Source organism: Semicossyphus pulcher, unplaced genomic scaffold (assembly GCF_022749685.1).
Source record: "Semicossyphus pulcher isolate SPU_LCO1_2020_fin unplaced genomic scaffold, fSemPul1.0.p SCAF_12, whole genome shotgun sequence".
Lineage (NCBI taxonomy): Eukaryota > Metazoa > Chordata > Actinopteri > Labriformes > Labridae > Semicossyphus > Semicossyphus pulcher.
The window spans coordinates 10,866,036-10,884,121 of NW_027211626.1; the positions used below are offsets into that span (position 1 = coordinate 10,866,036).

Here is an 18,086-nt window from a genome sequence, read left to right on the forward strand (position 1 = left end):
CCCCAGTTGTGGCTCTTTGATGAAAAGGTCGCCACTCAATTGGAAAACAGTCATTAAAATGCGGTGGGTACTATTCACCAGTGGGCATGGGGGAACCAACTCAACTGAGCTGGTTAATCAAAAGTTAATTATATAATTTTCATGCAGATGAGGGAAACATTCAAATGAATCCCAACTCTACAATCATTACAAAAAATAAATAAAGAAATAATTCTAAAATGCTATAAAATGTTCAGGGACCGAGAGGCTGTAAACAATATGAAGTTTAATTTGAGGTAAACAAAGTGAATATCCACCAGGGGGTCCGGGAAGGAGAAAGTGAGGTTAAATCAAATTTGGAAACATAGATACCAGCAGGTTTTGTTGTCCTGATATACGTGCAATTAGGCAGGTCCTTGATGAGGACACTGGGAGGGAGAAAGTTGGCTTTCACTCGAACGCTTTGGGATTATTTGAAGGGAATTTATGGGATTTTATGCTTTATCTGTAAACATTAATTATTCTCACACAAGTATACCAAATTGAATTAAAACCATATTTTAGAATAATGTTATAAAAGCATAATTAACTTTTATGAGGATGCTGCAAAACTTATTGAAAACTCCACAAAGAGAAGCGTGAATCAATTCAAGGGAGTCACCCTTTCAGAATAAAATACCCTGGGCAACATTTTCTTCTGCAACTTTGTCAAAGAAGGTAAAGAATGTTTTAAAAGTCCTCCCCCCGTCAAAGGGAATGATTGTGTTATGCAAATCGCAGGCATGAATATTAAACCCGACGATGTGAAGTATCACAAATGAGCGCGCATTGTTCTGGAAGTGCACTGGAATGTGCTTTAATTTCTCTTTAATTCTATGTGCTTTTATAATGTTCACCTTCTCCCAGCTGAGCCTGGCGGAGTTTGGGGTTCATTGGTGTGCATTACAACGGCGCTCTAACAATGCGGGGCCTCCACGGTGTCAGCACAGTTCATGAATCCTGGCCCCTTATGCACCAGGCGATTAGTATGGTGCTCCGTCTGTGGGGCTTTGCCAGAAAATGAGTTCTCTTTAAAACATATGCCCCCTGCTGATTCTTTGCCTTTCCTGATATGAAATTCCAATTTTTATAATGAACACCAATTTCCTGTACGAGAGGACGAGGAGGTGGTGGGGGGGGGGGGAGTTGATCACCGTTTGTGTGAGCGTGAAGCTGCCGTGGACATCACGAGCAGATTGTTGTCTTTTGTGTTTGGCGGTTGATCAACATTCAGGTAGGAACACAAAAATCAGCTGCTGTAATTTTCCACATCACATATGCACGTGACCGCTGTGGCAGAAAATGGAATTACCAAAACTGTAACAAATTCAATTAAGTCATTGATTTCTAATAAATTGGCTTAATCACCAGCTGTTGTCATGCTGGGATTGTTGTGTCACAGGTTTGTCATGCTTGTCGGTCGTGGCTGCTCAACAAAGGCAATTTAAGCTTTTGAAAGAGGCTTTTATTCTGAAAAGGCATCGTTTCAGAGATTTCACCAGATTTCAAAAACTTTATTACAATCTGAAATGGATTTAAATGTTACAGAGAAACATAACATCGGAGAAATAAAGGTGATGATATGTTGAATTCAGCATGAAAATACAGTCTGTGTTTTTTATCTTCAATAATCCTTGAACCTTTTCTTTCGGTCAAAGTGACTGGGCTCCTCGTTCATCTGAAGGGAATGAAAGTCCATCTCAGTTAACAGTTTAATCCGCCTCTTGAATATTTAATATAGCAAATATTTAAATTTTCATTTATATTTCAGATACCAAACAACTCGGAGCAAACGAGCATTACTTCTGCCAACATTTAAAAAAGATAAAAATTAAACATTCACACATTCAATCGAGCAAAAGGGGACAAATAAAAGGCGTCACGAGCAGTTTGTATATTGTCATTGCATCTTTGGAACACAGTGGCACACACTGGGGTAGTGTACATTAATATTGTACAATTGAAGTAGACACTGGTGATAAATTATGTATAATAAGCACTTACTATATTGTATGGTCGAAGTCTCTCTTGGGTTTGGGCACTCGCCTCTTCGGGAAGAGACACCACTCCTCCCGTGCCCATCATCTAAGCACAGTAAAAGAGAGATTTTAGAGGAGGCAGGCGGTGCTGCTGTGAAATCTGAACCCGAGGAAACATTCACAGGATTGTAAAAGAGACACAAACACTCAGTCGGCCTCAAATGACCGCTTTGTACGAGGAAGTCCTGCTCAACTTTGCTTTAGGTTTTATTCAGCTACAGGAAGTCCTTTCTCTAATAGCTGCCACCAGACTGTCTATCTGATCTCTCGCTCTATCCCTCTCTATTTATCACTCTATCTCTCTATTTATCTAGAGAGAGAAAGAAATATATAGAGATAGAGCAATAGATAGATAGATAAATAGATCTATCTATCGCTTTCTTTCTCTCTCTCTCTCTATCATTCGCTCTATATGTCTCTATCTCTCTCATCTCTATAGCTCTATGTCTATCTCTCTATCTATCTATCTCTTTCTCTGTCCATCTCTCTCTCTCTCTCATTTCTCTCTCTATCTATTGCTCTCTTCTCTCTATCCATCTCTCTCTCTCTAACTATCTATCTCTCTATCCATCTCTCTCTCTCTAACTATCTCTTTCTCTCTCTATCTATCTCTCCATCTCTCTCTCTATCTATCTCTCTCTCTCTATCTACCTCTCTATCTATCCACCATATTTTCCTGAAACAGTAGAAATCACTCACCCTGATGGTCGCCTCCAGCTCTCCCACACTCCTCTTCCCACCTGGTAGCCACCCATAGGACCAGTGCTGGGACAGGGTGACCTGCACCACCAACGCCAACAACAGCACCTGCACCATCACTCTGCTGCTCGCCTCCATTAGAGCTGCAGAGGAAGCCAAATTAGCAACACAAAGCATAATAGTGTCACAGTCTCCTCTCGCACAGCTCCACGGCTCGCAGACCAGAGGTTACGCGGCGTCGCACGACATAAGTAAACAACATTTCAGACAGTAATTAGTAAGAGGAGTGATTCTAACTTAATGAACATTGAACAAACTTCAGTGCGGACTGACTCACCTCTGTATTTGCCTTGTTAGCATGTGGTGCATTAGCCAGAGGGGGGTTTTATAGGTGTTGAAGAAGGCTGTTGTCAGGATTATAATCCCCTCTCTGCAGGTGTGACACATTAACTGACTAATGGGACACAAAATAGGACTAATGGAGCTGGCTAAGTGCTCACATACGCTGACATCACCGTGAGGGCCCAAACAGCATGAAATATATATATCACAAACGTCTTTGTGTTTGTATAGGATGCATCCGCGCGGAGACGGACAAAAAAAGACGACATTAAGATGAAATGTGACATTTCTCTCCATCTATTATTTATTGGAATCAGCTTTTAGCAAACAAACAGCAGTTCAGATCGGTACAGATCGAAAAGGCAGAAACATCATTGAAACGAGATGCTTGTGCATTTATGTTACATCAGCTGCAAGGCCTCGCTGTCATCGCCCCTGCTTCTGCGTCTTTCAGCGATGGGAACACATTAAAATGAAGTGATGACCACACGAATGTATGTACAATAAATAATCAAACGAGCAGTGCGTCATGTGTAAATCAATCGTATGACTTTGTAAGAATGGAAGTAGAAACAGAGTAGAAAGTACTTTTGTTTTTTTACCCAAACTTGAGTCTCGCTGATCTAAAAAGAAGTATGCAGAAGCCTTGCAAAAATATATGCTTTTGATTCTGCAGCAGGGTCTTGTTAGAATATGAAACTAAGACTATCGTAGTCAAAATATGTCCGAATGCGTTGACATGCATATTTCATATTTTGTCTGAGACGTTTTTCATCGCAGTCCCTCAGGATGAACAGCTGCATCACTTTCATTCAATGTTTCATTAAAACAAACATGTATGCATTTCTGAGTTTCTCATCACTCACACTTATTTGAACAGAAATATGGTACATTTGTTATCCTTATATTATTCTGAGAGGTGTTTGTACAAACAAACCAATACACTTTGAAAAAGGTGTATACTATATTGAATTAAACATAAACATCTGGCTTCTCTGTAGTAAAATTGTGTCACTTGGTGACAAGTTCTTCATGATTAGAAGAGTCTTTCTAATCGGTATGGCACTGCTTTATGCAAACATGCGAGTTAATGTATAAAATGTTTAAAGCAGGACGTGAAGCTCGGCTGCAAACATCTGTAAGAAGGATACATTTGGATTCACTACTGCATTATTATCTGCCTGTTCCAATGTGGGCTAATTGCATTTTGCAGCGTCAGGCGCCAATCTACTCAGTAATATTGCCACAGGCAACAGAAGAAAGTTGGTGAAGTTGAATGAAATTGCAACAGGCAGCAGCTGTTAAGTTATTCACAGACAGGAGTGAAGTCATTTGCAGCAGATTGCAGAATGAAATGTATCGTCAGTTTTATGTGTTTGTTTGAGCTGTAAGTAGATCATAAATATCATTAACACATGTCAGACATCACGTTAAGCATTAATTATTTTACTTATAAAACACACTATTAATTCTCCTCGTAGCAGTCAAGCATGTTGAGTGGGCAGCATAAAATACAAGACCAAACTAAAGGCATTGTGGTCGGTAAATCAAGCAGAAATAAAAGAGGATTCATGAACTCTTCAACACATCAGTGACACATTTTAGGTCGTGAGCAAACATACTACAGTATATACACATCATTTATATAGATAGAGTTGGAATACAGTCCCTCTTAAACCAAACAAACCCCTTAATTAACCTTTATAATGTCCATATGTTACAAACATTCCTGATAGAGACGGACTCTCCTGAAGCACAGATGTTCTCCATTATCTTACAGTATGTTACAACGTTTTTTTTAGATCTGTAATCAAGTGCAAAATGTAAAAAGAGCTTGCTTTAGAAAATAACATTCAGACAAAAAATGCATAAGTTAATCTGACATAAGTAAACTGTGTTATTTAAAATTGGCGTAGTCGGAGAAGATGTCGACGAAGTCCTGAACCACTCTGTAGCAGTAGTCGTATTGCTCCTGGAAGAGAGAGCAGAGAGGAAGAGTGTAGAAAAGCTTTCCAAACAACACAAACGGGAATAAGCCGGCAGTTTGTGCACTGCAGCTTTGATATTATCTGGTTTTTCCACCTACCACAGTCTGAACCATGTGTGGTCTCTGCATGCGTAAACTCTTGACTGTCTGAAAAACGTCCAGGAGGCCTTCAGCTTTCACCCTCTCCAGAATGTTACTGAGGGCGATGAAGGTGCCGGTCCGACCTGCGCCAGCGCTGCAACGCGAAGCACAACACTATCAGCAAGCACATCACATCGCGCACATCGCTCGGACGGCCTTCGGAAACGGTGGGATTTGTTGCAGAACTGCAGCTTTGGAAGAACTACAGATGGTTTAGAAACACAGCTAAGAAGCAGAGAAAGACAAACAGTAATGAAGCAATGAAACTCTTGTAATCTTAGCTGCACATCCTTTTCCCTTTTAAAGGAAAAAAGTTTGCCGGAGAAAAGGTGACCTTTGTGTAATAGTGCTAATAATCATCCTCACTTAAAGAGAGGCTAATCCAAACGCTAACACTAATCAGTTTGGAAGCTCAGTGTTTGACTGAGTCAATGTTTACAATGATGGTGGGATGGAGAGAGAGAGAGAGAGAGACGTGGAGCGAGTGCGAGAGTGATGTGCGAGTCGGAGGAGAAGTGTAGAGAGACGTTGGGGATTGCATCGGGTTAGCCCCATCTCCCAGGGGCAGAGAAAAAGCTTTAAAAAGCCCTTCTTAGACAAGTGGTGATGAAGGAATAGAAGAGAGTGATGACACCATTTCCTGTCGTTAGCTCATCTTATCAGATTAATCATAGTGGGAGTCAGAGGAGATTTCACTTTGAGAGGTTTTAATTGACTGTGAATCAGTGGATTGGATCAATCCCACAGGGGCATGCTGCTTTAGAATCACTTCACCTGAAGCTAGGTTCTGATCAAAGCTTTCACTGCTAAGTCTTTATAAGGGATCACATAAGTGGTTTAGGCAGAGAACACCAGGCCTACCGAGGCAAAATGTAAAATTTATTGTAACAGACAAAAGAAAAACTGAAATTCCTCCCAATATCACTCGGAGAGATTCAGGTGAGCGGAAAAAGGAAGGCGTTAAAATAAGGAGCGGTCAGAAACATTATGTGATATATACTGATGATGCACATGATGCTGCAGGATCGTCACAGCTCCTCACCTGCAGTGAACAATGATGGGACGGTTTCCAGATTGCTGCTGCTGCCTCTGCACAGCGGCAATAATGTCAATCATTCCTCTCCCCTCGGCCGGTATTCCGATCTCAGGCCATCCGTGGAAGTGGACGTGCCGGACGTGCTGTGACTGCTTTTCCTGGTGAGACAGGGAGTTTACGTTGTTACTTTTATGCAGCAAGAAAAATTGAATTCTAAAAAGTGTTTCATCTGTGACGGCTGCAGATAAAACAGGGAGGCAAATATGTTAACATTAGAGCTTTAAATGTGACAATGAAGCATTACGCACTGGTCTGTAGGTGAGCACCATGTCTTTGAGCGTGAACGTTTCACACATTGTATCTGCAGTCAGCTCCACGGTATAATCTCCAAATGTTATACTGCCCTCTGATGGCCAATACTGGAAACACTTCTCCTGGTGGGAAAGGTCAGATGGAAATGCAATTAGGGGCTCCACTTGACTGATTTACATCCTATCTTTGTTTTTATACTTTCAGGGTGCACCGCAAAAACAATACGAAAGTATTAAATACATACACAGACTGTCAGAGGGAATAAAACAATGAAATAAGAAGCATCAAAAAAGATTTCTTTTTTTAATGTGCAACTCTACTTTCCAGCCTGTACTTTTGCGAGAGCAGCATACTGTACCTGCTCCCTCTCTTTGAGCTCGGTGAGCATAACGATTGAATGACACCTCCACTCCCACACCATCCTCCAGAAGTCCTCCACTGTGTGAGACAGGGGGCCCTGGGTTGCGATAAAATAGTCCTTCTGCCTGTAGCCCTGGAGGGCAGATCATCCGGTAAACAACACTTGAGAGTGCGGCAAACATAATATTTTGCATTGTTTGTAAAGGAAACAATGAGCTTTATATATACTTTTATGGGAAATCTATACAGGAGGTCGGGAGGGAGTGCTTACATCAATAAAGGAGGCATTGATGTAGTCGGTGAACTCCTGTCCTCTTTTCACTGAGAGTATTACTCGGTTGAAATCATCTGCAAAAGAAAAAAGGGAAATGAAACTTTCCACAAGTGATTCCTAATAAAATAAAACTTTGAAGAGGTTGATGGAAAGAAAAACAGCTAAGTAAAACTTTAGCTGTGTTATTAAGGCCAAACACGCCAGAGCCAATATCAGTTTTCACTATAAAAAGTTACAGCCGGGCTTTTCTTCCCCGCTCTCCAACTTTACGTCTGGATACAAGCCTGATTTAAATGTCATTGATCACACAGACACGGGCTGATTAGGCAGATATCTGTGTACGGCATCTATAAAACCACTAGCAGCGTGATACTTTGATGTTACTCCGATGTGATGTATTATGAAACTGATCGGAGTATGAGAGCGGTCCTTACATGGAATGATCTGAAGCACACGGTTCTTCTTCATGTTGGCAGGAAGGTTCCCAGTTCTCATGTTCTCCTTCATTATGCGCACGTTGGTCAGCTTCTGACGGGGGAGAAAAATGAGCGGAGTGATTGATCAAAAGGTTGTTTGCCTCAGGACGGGGCGGTTAAATGCTAATATATTGGATGTTTTTTTGTTTAAAGCTAAGACAAATATTAGAAAAAAATGCAAAAAAGTAAAAGAAGTAGAAAATGCATGATGTAAAGACGAGGCAGTGGGGAATAATTGCAGTCAGTGTGGAGGATTTTTGAGGTATTTTTTTGTAGCAGAATTGAGAAATTTTCCACAAGCTTCAGTGGATGGTGTGTGGCAGATGGTGGTGCCTTATAACGTTTTAGTTGATCCAAAGCATTGTTATTTATGTTACTACCGCCAGGAGTGGCACCCTGGGCAAGTTTTCCATGAAAATATACCCGTGTAGGGTGCAGGGTGATGGGGACGATTCATTACTGACTGAAAATGTTCAAGAGTGAGCTTCTTTCTTCCTACCCTGAACTCCTCCTCCAGGCCCAGCCTGTCGTGGGGAGCCCTGGTGTTGTGAAGCCTCTGCAGATGGCCCTCCAGAGAGCACACATCTAGCTCCGTGTCTCCATACAGATAGTACTCCAACAGAGCCTGGTAGATGAAGGAGTACTGCATCTAAGGAGGAAGACACACAAAGTCAAGGAGACGGAGAAAAAAAAAAAAGGTAGAAGTAGTTTGCCAAACTATTTCCCAGCATTTTCGCATCACAGACGTGGTTGTTTTTCCGTGTTCTCGCTTGTTTATGCCGCAACCAGAGCAGCGAGTGGAGCTGTCAGTCCAAAGAACAACAGGTCGGAGAGGGTCAACACTTACATCTGTCTGGATGAGTTGACAGCGCTGCTCTCGTATTCGGCTCACAAAGCCGAAGACATCCAGCCTCTGTTCCATGTGCATCATGTCGATCATGCTGTCAATGACAATGAACGTCCCAGTCCTCCCAACCCCGGCACTGTGAAAACACAAACAACAAGGCACAAGGTCTTATCTCTGACAAAAAGCCAGGTGTAGCGACAAAACAGAATGTGTCACATAAGAACTCTGTGAAGACAAATATCAACAGGGCGTCATATTTTATAGTCAAATACAGAACAGACACGACTCAATGATATGAAACAGTTTTTGGTATGTTTCTCCAAACCATCCCTGTGTTCCTAACACAGACGTCACGTATGGACAGCCTCGAGCATGTGTAAAAGCGCTCAAACCCACTCCTAATAGATTTACAAGGGTCATTTCAGCGGACGGCACCTCTGGGAGCATAGAGCAGGGATTCCACAGCGGGGTGTTGAAGCCTCTTCAATGGGCCCCATTCAAGAACAACAGTCCCTCTCCCCGAGCACCTGTTGCAGCAGTTGCTACAATCGGCTACAGATTTCTTTGGTGAGACTTTACGCTGATCGACCAGAAAAATACACGCACACAGCACATTTGACCTTTAGTAATATAGTGAAAAGGTTCACTTTTTAGTGTATTGATCATGATACTATAAAGTTATAGGAAGCTTTACTTTAAACCTCTTCTGCGATTAGGGCAGGATCATGGATGCCAAACACATGTCTAAAAAAGTAAAACCTTCTCATGTAGCTCTGAGAAAGATTTTTGGATGTGGAATCTCTAATGATGTTAATGTCCTGTATCTTGGTGTAATAATAGAGGATGTGGCTATATTTGTATTATTGTGATATGTTTTTAATTCTAGTGATATGATTTTAATTTTTCTGTGAAGCACTTTGTGTTGCATTCTTTTTGCATGAAAGGTGCTATATAAATAAAGTTTGATTTGATTTGATTTGATTAAAACAAACACTGGAATCTGTGTAAAATGCTGTTTATTGCTGGTAAAAAAGAACGAACTGTAAGTAAAATGGTACAAACCTCAGCCTCCAAGCCTCAGGGAAAGGATAGGTAATATTTGTGATAAAAAAGGGTGATGTTCTCACTTAGATTTAAAGGAGCAAACATTTCCAAAATATGGGAGAAATGGCCTGCCTATAATACAGTGAAGGAAACAGTGGTACCTTCAGGTGACTTTCCTTGGACAATAATGGACGTGTGACACTATACAGCTCGGGAAACTAATAAGAGACCACTGCAAAAAGATGTTTTTCTCTGGTTCTTCTATTAATAGCTTTGTGTTTGTGTAAAATTAAGTTTTTCTTCCAAATAAAATAATCTCATTTAAGTCTTTAATTTGCAGAAAATGACGACTGGTTAGGAAAACAAAAAGATGCAAATAAGACGTCTTTCAGACCTCGAATAATGCAAAGAAAACTCATTCATGTTCATTTTGAAACAACAGAATCTAATGTTTTTACAAATCAATATTTGGTGGAATAACCTGGTTTGTAATTAAAGCATTCATGCGTCTTGGCATGCTCTCCACCACTCTTTCACATTGCTGTTGGGTGGCATTAGGCCACTCATGGAGCGGCTTGGTTTTGTTCGATGGCTTGTGACCATCCATCTTCCTCTTGAGCACATTCAGGAGGTTTTCAATGGGGTTCAGATCTGGATTGGGCTGGCCACGACATGTAGAGAGAGATGCTGATTGAAGGAACATTTGGAGTGGTCTCCTGATTTTTTCTGGAGCTGTTTTTTTTTTTAAAGCTGATGTACTGATGTAATGTTCATTTTTGCTATTTTTTCTTTCTTACAATTGTGAAAATGTATTAAAGAAAAAAAGAAAAGAAAAAGAAAACCAGGATATATTTTTGCTTCTAGTGTTGTTGAATATATTAAGAACTGCTCAGAAGTGTTTTTACCTCCGAAACAATAAATTCAATCACCCCTAACTCTATGTCTGTGTCTTTTCTTAGATGCCATGCTGCACATTTTACCTGCAGTGCACAACAATGGGTCCAGCGTAAGACGGATTGACAGCCTTGACCTTCTTGAGGAATTTCAGCATGCCGATGGGCGAGAATGGCACCCCGAAGTCTGGCCAGCTGGTGAAGTGGAGCTGGGTGACCAGCCGGGGAGCTCGGGGTCCGTCGCTGCCCTGCTGTGAAACACAGACACGCAAAGTTTTAACCCTGTGCATGAAAGAAATGTCCCTGTGCAAACACAAATACCTCAACTGAATTGTGGTATTTTTTGTATGCAGCCAGTCAACTACAAACTGGCGACAGGAAAGGAACCACAAATGAACCGAACAATTTGTATTTTCATGCGTGTGTAAGACAGAATATCATTATTAAACATGTGTCCGGGTTTTGCCTCTGCCTCACGCTCTCACATCTCTCAAGAGAACATAATTTCACTCTCTTGAACACTCGGTTTCTCTGTGTTCAGAGAGCTGAATGTAAAAGCAGCCAGTCTGTCGGCTTGCGCTGCTACGGCTCAGTCGCAGTTTTCACAGAGTGTGAGAGGATATCTGCACCGCTCTGGCTTCAAATGGAAAAGGGAACAAAGTGAATTTTGCAATCTGAAGGCTTGGCAGAACACTGAGAAGGAAGCCGGCAGTCAAAGACGCAGGCAAAGAAACATGATGTGCGTAAGAACCTCTTAAGATGAGCTTTAAAGATGAGCACATTCCAACAGTGTTTACTGTATATTAAATACACCTACAACACCATGCTGTGTTTATTACATACACCCTTTAATATTCTTTAATGTGTTTCCATATTGTTTTTTTTTATTTATTATATTTTGTATCTTCGAACAGTTTACTGAAACATTCCACTTTTCCCATGGGAAACATTAGGGTTTTACACTATCTGAACGCAGCTTTGTTTTTAGTTAATATTTAATAAGAGTCGAGCTATTATGATTATATTATTTTATAGCAAGTAAGAACTATATTAAGAAACAAACACTATTATTTAGCAGGTGTTTGTCTAAATAAAAGTGAAATTTATGTGGATCTTAGGTGATTTTTCCTGATAAATGTTTCCATTTTAATTTAATTATAAGAAATGTGCTGAGATGTAAGTCAGGCTGCTTTCTGTGCAAAACAAAACACTGCTGTGTGTCAAAAATGCATCCCTTATTCACAAAATGTATAACTGTAAATGATGCACATTTTGACTTACATATTGAATGCAAAATTTCCTGATAGTGTAGTCCACCAGAACAGTGAAGTCCTCCATCGCCACCCTCATGTTCCCGTACATCCAGCAGCCTTTCTCTGGCCAGTACTGGAAACACTTGTCCTGGAAAGAGAATCACAACAATAAAGATTATTTGTCTTAAAAAAGAAGCCACACTTATGTCTGTAAAGATCTCAAAACAGTGTTATCACTGTAACGTACATCTGTAATGGTTGTACCCCGGCATGAATTGTGTCTATCGCATGTGCACGTATAGAAACGTGTGTATTTCACAATCTAATTCAAAGGCAATCACAGAGACTTTGTGCGCCTCTGTCAGTCAATAAGATCTTCACGGTGACGTTTCAACTCATTAACGAGATTCTCAGACTAATTATCGTGAAGCCTCTCAGGATCTTATCAACAATTATTCCGTCATTGATCCCCAATGCCTCCATTCTGCCCTATCAAACCCGCTTTTGAGCTCTCAATTGATCATCCCTTTGAGGCTGAATTAAATGCGATGCTAACTAATCTGCTGGGTGACACTTTGTATAGATTCTCAGTTGGGTAAAGGGTCAAATAAATTATGCCCATGACTTTGGGTCATGAGAATACAAAAGGGTTTTACTAATGGTATAGATTGTATAAAGGTCCACTCTTTAACAATTGCTAATTAGAAGAATGCAGCGTAGAGGGAAAATAATGTGAGACGAACCTCCTTCCTTTCTTTTAGGTTTGTCAGCATTACTATAGTTGCCGTTTTCTGCTCCCAAACCATCCGCCAGAAGTCGGCCACCGTCTCCAGCTTTGGGCCTGCAGCAGAATAAAAGAAGCGTTAAAAAAAATACACAACAAATGGTCATAAAGTGAGCTACTCGCAAAATTACTTTTAACACTAAATTAAGCTAAAAAATCGATTTACCTTGAGCTGCGATGAATTTACCCTTCTCTTTAAAGCCCTGTGTAAAAACCAAATATGTTAATGACACTTTTCATTCGTCAGCATTAAAGCCAACTGTGATTAACACTCACATCTATATAAGATGCATTTATGTAGTCTGAACACAGATGTCCATCAAGATGACTTAACACCACTCTTGAATGATCATCTGTGAAAAAGAGCAGAAAACAGACAAGGTTCTTATTTTAATTCCAGCCAATATAAGGACATAAAACTGCAGGTTAACTACATAAAAGGTTATATTAATATCATCTGCTGCAGAACACAGATCCTCACTCACATGGTAAAATGTTTGGGTATCTGTTTTTCTCTCTGTTGTGCTCTCTGCTCGCCTCCTCAAAGGACCCGTGGTGGTAGTAACACGGCAGCGACTATAAAGAAAGAACCCAATCCTCATGAGGTAAAAATAAAGCCACAGGTACACAGCCTACTAACATAACATTTTATTGCTATTTTCTGTACTTGTCTGAAGCTTGCAGGACAAAGGTCTGAGTATGATGCAGACTGTGTACAGAGTCCACACCACACAAGCTCACGCTTACATTGAACTCCTCTCTGAAGAGCTTGCCATCGTCTGCCGAGCGTATCCGGTATTCCTCCTCCAGCGAGTCCAGAGGGATGGGGAAGTACCTCTTGGACGGCGAGGGAGATCGAGGGAGGAGGACCACTGTCTGCTCTCCTGTGTTTTAAAGGAATATATGGCGGTCAGACTGCTAACGTTTCCCAATAGAGAACATTACAAGCTCTCATAGCACCTGCAAAAACAAGCCTCATGGCCATTAAGATTTCCTACTTTAGTGGGTACATGACAAAAATGATTTCTAGAGTCGTAAACATGGGGCTGCTGCTGCTGCATGAAACTGTCTTAACTCAGAATTTGGCCTTTTCCGTTTATTTATTTATTTTTTACTTGAAGTGAAAGTTTATACGGCTCCCTGTGTGCTTGAAAAAAGGAAAGGGGCCTTCCAAAGCCTTTCCAGCTACCTTGGACTTCACATCGTGAAACTTTCCTACTCTATAAAGACTGTAAATCTGCAATTAAAACATAAAAAGACATAAAAAGTGAAAGGCTGCTTTATATTTTCATGCACCGGTGGTTATATTGAGTACAGCACAACAGCACCTTGTTCTTCCAAGAAGCCATTTGGAATCTTTTTATCGACCGAGGTAACCAGACCTTTCCTGTGGTTTTTAAACCTGAAGCAAAAACACAGAGAAAAGCAGAGAAAGGAAAACAGTCAGAGAAGATAAAGGGCAGATATCGGTGTTGGAAAAGCAAAAATGAGCTGACCCTGGTCTTTAGAACAGGGCTGTCAAGCACATAAGGTAGGCAAACAACAAATACCAAAACCAATATCAACCATCTGAGGGAGGCAAAGCTGTTCTTCCTCATGTCGTCGTCGGGAGGAGGACGTCTGAGCCGGCCGGGCGGTGAATGAGTGTCTGTGGCTCGACCTGACCTGGCTGTTTTTGTTTGCAGTCTTACTTGAGGTGCAGCTGTTTACCCACAAGCCACTACTCACCGCCTGTTTTCAAACCACCCCCACCCTGATGTCCTGACCTGACATACATTCACTCGCAGGCGCACACACACACATGCTAAAAGGGACAGAGAGTAGTAGAGAGAGAAAGTAGTGAATGTGTGCAGCTTTATTCACCTCAGACAGTAGATGGTCAGCAGGACGACGATGATAAGCAGCAGGGATATGACCAGTGTTGAGGGCAGCACATGAGCACCCTGATGGGTGGGGTTTTCTGGAGAGGACACAGAGGGATCATAATAGCTTCATTAAAAAGTATATATTCAGAGAAAGAATGATTTAAAGGAATAGTTTAACATTTTTGGATGGTTGCACATGCTGGATTTCTTTCCCTATGTTCGTTAAAGTATGGAGCTACACTTAGCTGGTTAGCTGGCACAAAGACTAAATAGGAGGACAGAGTTTCTCGCACTTTGTTTAAAGGTCAAAAATCATCTCAACAGTGTGAAAGCCAAAACACATTATATCATGTTGCTTTAACCTTTACAAAATCCAAATTGAAGAGAGGAGGTCACAAGGATAAAGAGTGTTAATTAGCATTAGAGGTGCCTGTAGGCAGATTGTTATATCTTTGGACAGAGTCGTGCTAACTGTTTTTTTTAGTCAGTGTTGTAAATGTGGTGTTACGGCAATTCCGTAAAAGGCCACAGGGTGGTGCCTTCCTTTGTCTGGTTGTCATGTACTAGAGGTGAGAGTGTATGCAGTGCTGACATGCTTATCTAATGGTCATCCAAGAGTTGGTGCAGCTTATTCTGCCTATATTTTACAGCTCATGTATGAACAGAGAAAATAGTGCATTGGATACCTGCTAACTGAATTGTTGATATTAAAATATAGAATAAAGTAACAGTGTGGAAATCCCAATTGCCCTAGTGTCTCAACTCTTTGAGCTATTCAGCTAACAGGGAGCTCCTGTTAAGCTAACTAATGATGCTAATCCTCTCACCTACACCAGCCATGTTGCTTTTGCTGAAAGATTAGTATTGTAGGCACAAGTGAGACTTAGCTGACTGGATATTGATAAAATATAAGACGCAGTGCAACAGTAGAAGTCATGAGGCCGGCAAACTGACTGAACAATCATTTACACAGCAATATCTGTCTAAACTTTGCTATTTAGCTTATTAGCTTATTAGCTTACATAGGCTACTGTATCTTTAAAATGTGGGTCATACCTGACCAGTACATATTGTAAAGGCAAGATCCCTAAGCGTATTAAACTGAGTAATTAAATGCTTAAATAAATTATTTCATTTATGCCCATTTCTCGCTTTAACGTATGATTCTTGCAATATTCAGTATAACTGCTCTCCAGTTATTGCTAACACTTACCTGCAGTCTGGTTGTCATGAGATGAATTATTCACAGCAATAGAGATCCCAACCAGAAATAACACCATTGTCACTGTGAATAAAAAAAGAAAAGAAAAAGGGTCAGAAAAACACAGAATGAACCGTGTAATTGCTCAAATTTCCACTAGAGGGCACTGAATCAACATGAAATGCATGAGCAGCTCAGTGAAACATACAGAGGGCAGAGAGGAGAGCTCAGCTTTGAAGAGGCTTGAGAGCAATGTCTGTCTCTCTGCTGAGCAGTTTAAGTCCTTATGGGAAAACTGCTCGCAGTCTTGAGCTGTCAGGCTGACTTAAAAGAGCAGCAGCGTATCAAATAACCTGATATTCAGACATCAAACGAGAGGAGGCTCCAGCCCACAGGTGACAGTAACCACATCCCTTGTGGACACTTGGCAGTGAAGTTTAGCTCCAGGTAGTATTTGTTAGAGGCCATCTCATTTTGCTGTGTTGTCTTTGATGTACAACAATGTGCTGCCTGCATGTTAAAAAAAGGACAAGCACACCTTCCAGCTATTGTTTCATACAGTCCATTCACCACGTTAACAAGGTAAGCTCAAGGTGGGAAGCTAAAATACTGATTTAATGTTGTACTAATGTGCTTCAGGTTGGTAATCCTATAACATATTGTTGGAAATCTGCAAATATTTTATCATTTCACCGCTTCCAGATTGACCACCAACTGAAAAGACAATAGATAGTGAAAATCTGAAGTGACATCAGGCCATATTTAATGATAAAGCAACATATTTGATAACCAATTAACTACCTTCAGACAACAGCTAATGTAAGCTCCACGATTTGGTAGGAAAAGCATAAATTGCTAGCTAATTGATACGTAAGCTAGGAAATGGTACCTTTAAACAATAGCTAATGCTAGCATTTGACCATTCCCTAGCTAACATAACTGTTACATAGCAACAGCTCATGTTAGCTACACTATATGGTAGAAATTAAAAGGCATACATTGCTAGCTAAGAGTTATGTTAGCTAGGAAATGATGCCCTCAAACAATAGCTGACAATAGCATTCAACCATTTTCTAGCTAACATAACTGTTAGATATCAACAGCTAATGTTAGCTACACTATATGGTAGAAATTAAAAGCCATAAATTGCTAGCTAATAGTTACGTTAGCTAGGAAACGGTGCCCTCATACAATAGCTAATGCTAGCATTCAACCATTTCCTAGCTTACATAACTGTTACATAGCAACAGCTAATGTTAGCTACACTATATGGTAGAAATTAAAAGGCATACATTGCTAGCTAAGAGTTATGTTAGCTAGGAAATGATGCCCTCAAACAAAAGCTAACAATATCATTCAACCATTTTCTAGCTAACATAACTGTTAGATAGCAACAGCTAATGTTAGCTACACTATATGATAGAAATAAAAAGCCATAAATTGCTAGCTAATAGTTACGTTAGCTAGGAAACGGTGCCCTCATACAATAGCTAATGCTAGCATTCAACCATTTCCTAGCTAACATAACTGTTAGCTAGCAACTTGTGTCTTTCCTATCCTTGTGTAGCATCCAGCCCCTTCTTAGCTAGGAAAGGGCTGAATGCTAACATTAGCTTTTAATCTATATTTAGTTAATGGGTTATCAAATATGTTGTCTAAATTGAAATTTGTCCCTTCATAATTTTTCTACCAATTTTCTTTTCAGTTGCTTGTAAATCTTGAAGCAGTGAAATGATAATCATGTTTCCCATTCACGACATTTTAATGACCTATAACCTGGAACACATAGTAAAGCATTATAACAGCATACAGCTTCCCAACCAGAGCAAGGCGTCAGAGGAAAATGACCGCTATGAGAACAGGGTCAACAGCCATAACCTTTGTTTTTTTTCCAGTGGAATATTTAAACTGATAAACAGGCTTAGATTGCTGTGTGAAAATTAGCATATGTATATAGGTTATACTGTTGGCTTCCTGAACAAGGCCAGATGGTGTTGTTTTCCTTTTACTGCAGCTTCTCCCCTTTTCTCCCTCCATCATTCTCCCTCCCTCTTTCCCTCCCTCTGCAATGAACCATCATTTCATTCTCAGCCACATACTCACTCTTCCCTCTTACTTTATTGCTGGCAGCTATTAGGGATTTATTTGGGGCAGAGCTCCGCAAGTGTCTTTCCAAAAAGGAAAAAGAATACGTCAAGATCCTCACAACTACACCAGGATTAAATAGATTCTGACACATCATCCTTGTGTCTTATTATCTGTAAAATGTAGCAGCCAATTTCTCCAAACTCACATCAATATCTTTCTTTCTCCCGTCCTCCAAATAAAAGGGTAAGAAATCACAGAATAAATTGGGCAAACGGGGCAAATCTGCCTAAATGTCTTTGATGGAATAAATGAAAGAAGCAAGAAACGAGTGTCCTAATTTATCCTCTGTTCCCAGTCCCCTTCTCGTTATAGAAGCCACAAGACAGCATGGAATAATTCATTGTGTCAATTTAGTTCTTCTAGAAAT

General features: G+C 40.5%; 2 protein-coding genes across 4 annotated transcripts in view; both read right to left on the bottom strand.

The window, feature by feature from the left end:
* Nucleotides 1-1,501: 1,501 nt before the first annotated feature.
* gnrh3 (gonadotropin-releasing hormone 3) lies at nucleotides 1,502-3,145 on the bottom strand. The gene is made up of 4 exons (XM_069658525.1): nucleotides 3,094-3,145; nucleotides 2,757-2,899; nucleotides 2,023-2,103; nucleotides 1,502-1,696 (listed from the first exon to the last, which is right to left on the bottom strand). The coding sequence occupies exons 2-4, from the start codon at nucleotides 2,892-2,894 to the stop codon at nucleotides 1,643-1,645; spliced, it is 273 nt and encodes a 90-aa protein (XP_069514626.1). The 5' UTR covers nucleotides 2,895-2,899; nucleotides 3,094-3,145; the 3' UTR covers nucleotides 1,502-1,642.
* A 227-nt stretch (nucleotides 3,146-3,372) lies between these two features.
* Nucleotides 3,373-18,086, bottom strand: part of LOC138588417 (receptor-type tyrosine-protein phosphatase epsilon-like) — a 29,679-nt gene continuing 14,965 nt past the window's right edge. For all 3 annotated transcript variants that reach the window (XM_069658526.1, XM_069658527.1, XM_069658529.1), the window contains exons 3-21: nucleotides 15,584-15,655; nucleotides 14,369-14,465; nucleotides 13,834-13,907; nucleotides 13,253-13,389; nucleotides 12,991-13,081; nucleotides 12,782-12,858; nucleotides 12,672-12,708; nucleotides 12,465-12,562; nucleotides 11,750-11,869; nucleotides 10,556-10,719; nucleotides 8,532-8,667; nucleotides 8,184-8,333; nucleotides 7,643-7,736; nucleotides 7,206-7,282; nucleotides 6,933-7,067; nucleotides 6,571-6,696; nucleotides 6,269-6,420; nucleotides 5,185-5,320; nucleotides 3,373-5,070 (exon numbers count right to left, since the gene is read on the bottom strand). In XM_069658526.1, coding sequence (XP_069514627.1) covers nucleotides 4,996-5,070; nucleotides 5,185-5,320; nucleotides 6,269-6,420; nucleotides 6,571-6,696; nucleotides 6,933-7,067; nucleotides 7,206-7,282; nucleotides 7,643-7,736; nucleotides 8,184-8,333; nucleotides 8,532-8,667; nucleotides 10,556-10,719; nucleotides 11,750-11,869; nucleotides 12,465-12,562; nucleotides 12,672-12,708; nucleotides 12,782-12,858; nucleotides 12,991-13,081; nucleotides 13,253-13,389; nucleotides 13,834-13,907; nucleotides 14,369-14,465; nucleotides 15,584-15,650 — 2,043 coding nt within the window. In that variant the 5' untranslated portion in view covers nucleotides 15,651-15,655 and the 3' untranslated portion in view covers nucleotides 3,373-4,995. The remainder of the gene's footprint in view (nucleotides 5,071-5,184; nucleotides 5,321-6,268; nucleotides 6,421-6,570; nucleotides 6,697-6,932; nucleotides 7,068-7,205; nucleotides 7,283-7,642; nucleotides 7,737-8,183; nucleotides 8,334-8,531; nucleotides 8,668-10,555; nucleotides 10,720-11,749; nucleotides 11,870-12,464; nucleotides 12,563-12,671; nucleotides 12,709-12,781; nucleotides 12,859-12,990; nucleotides 13,082-13,252; nucleotides 13,390-13,833; nucleotides 13,908-14,368; nucleotides 14,466-15,583; nucleotides 15,656-18,086) is intronic.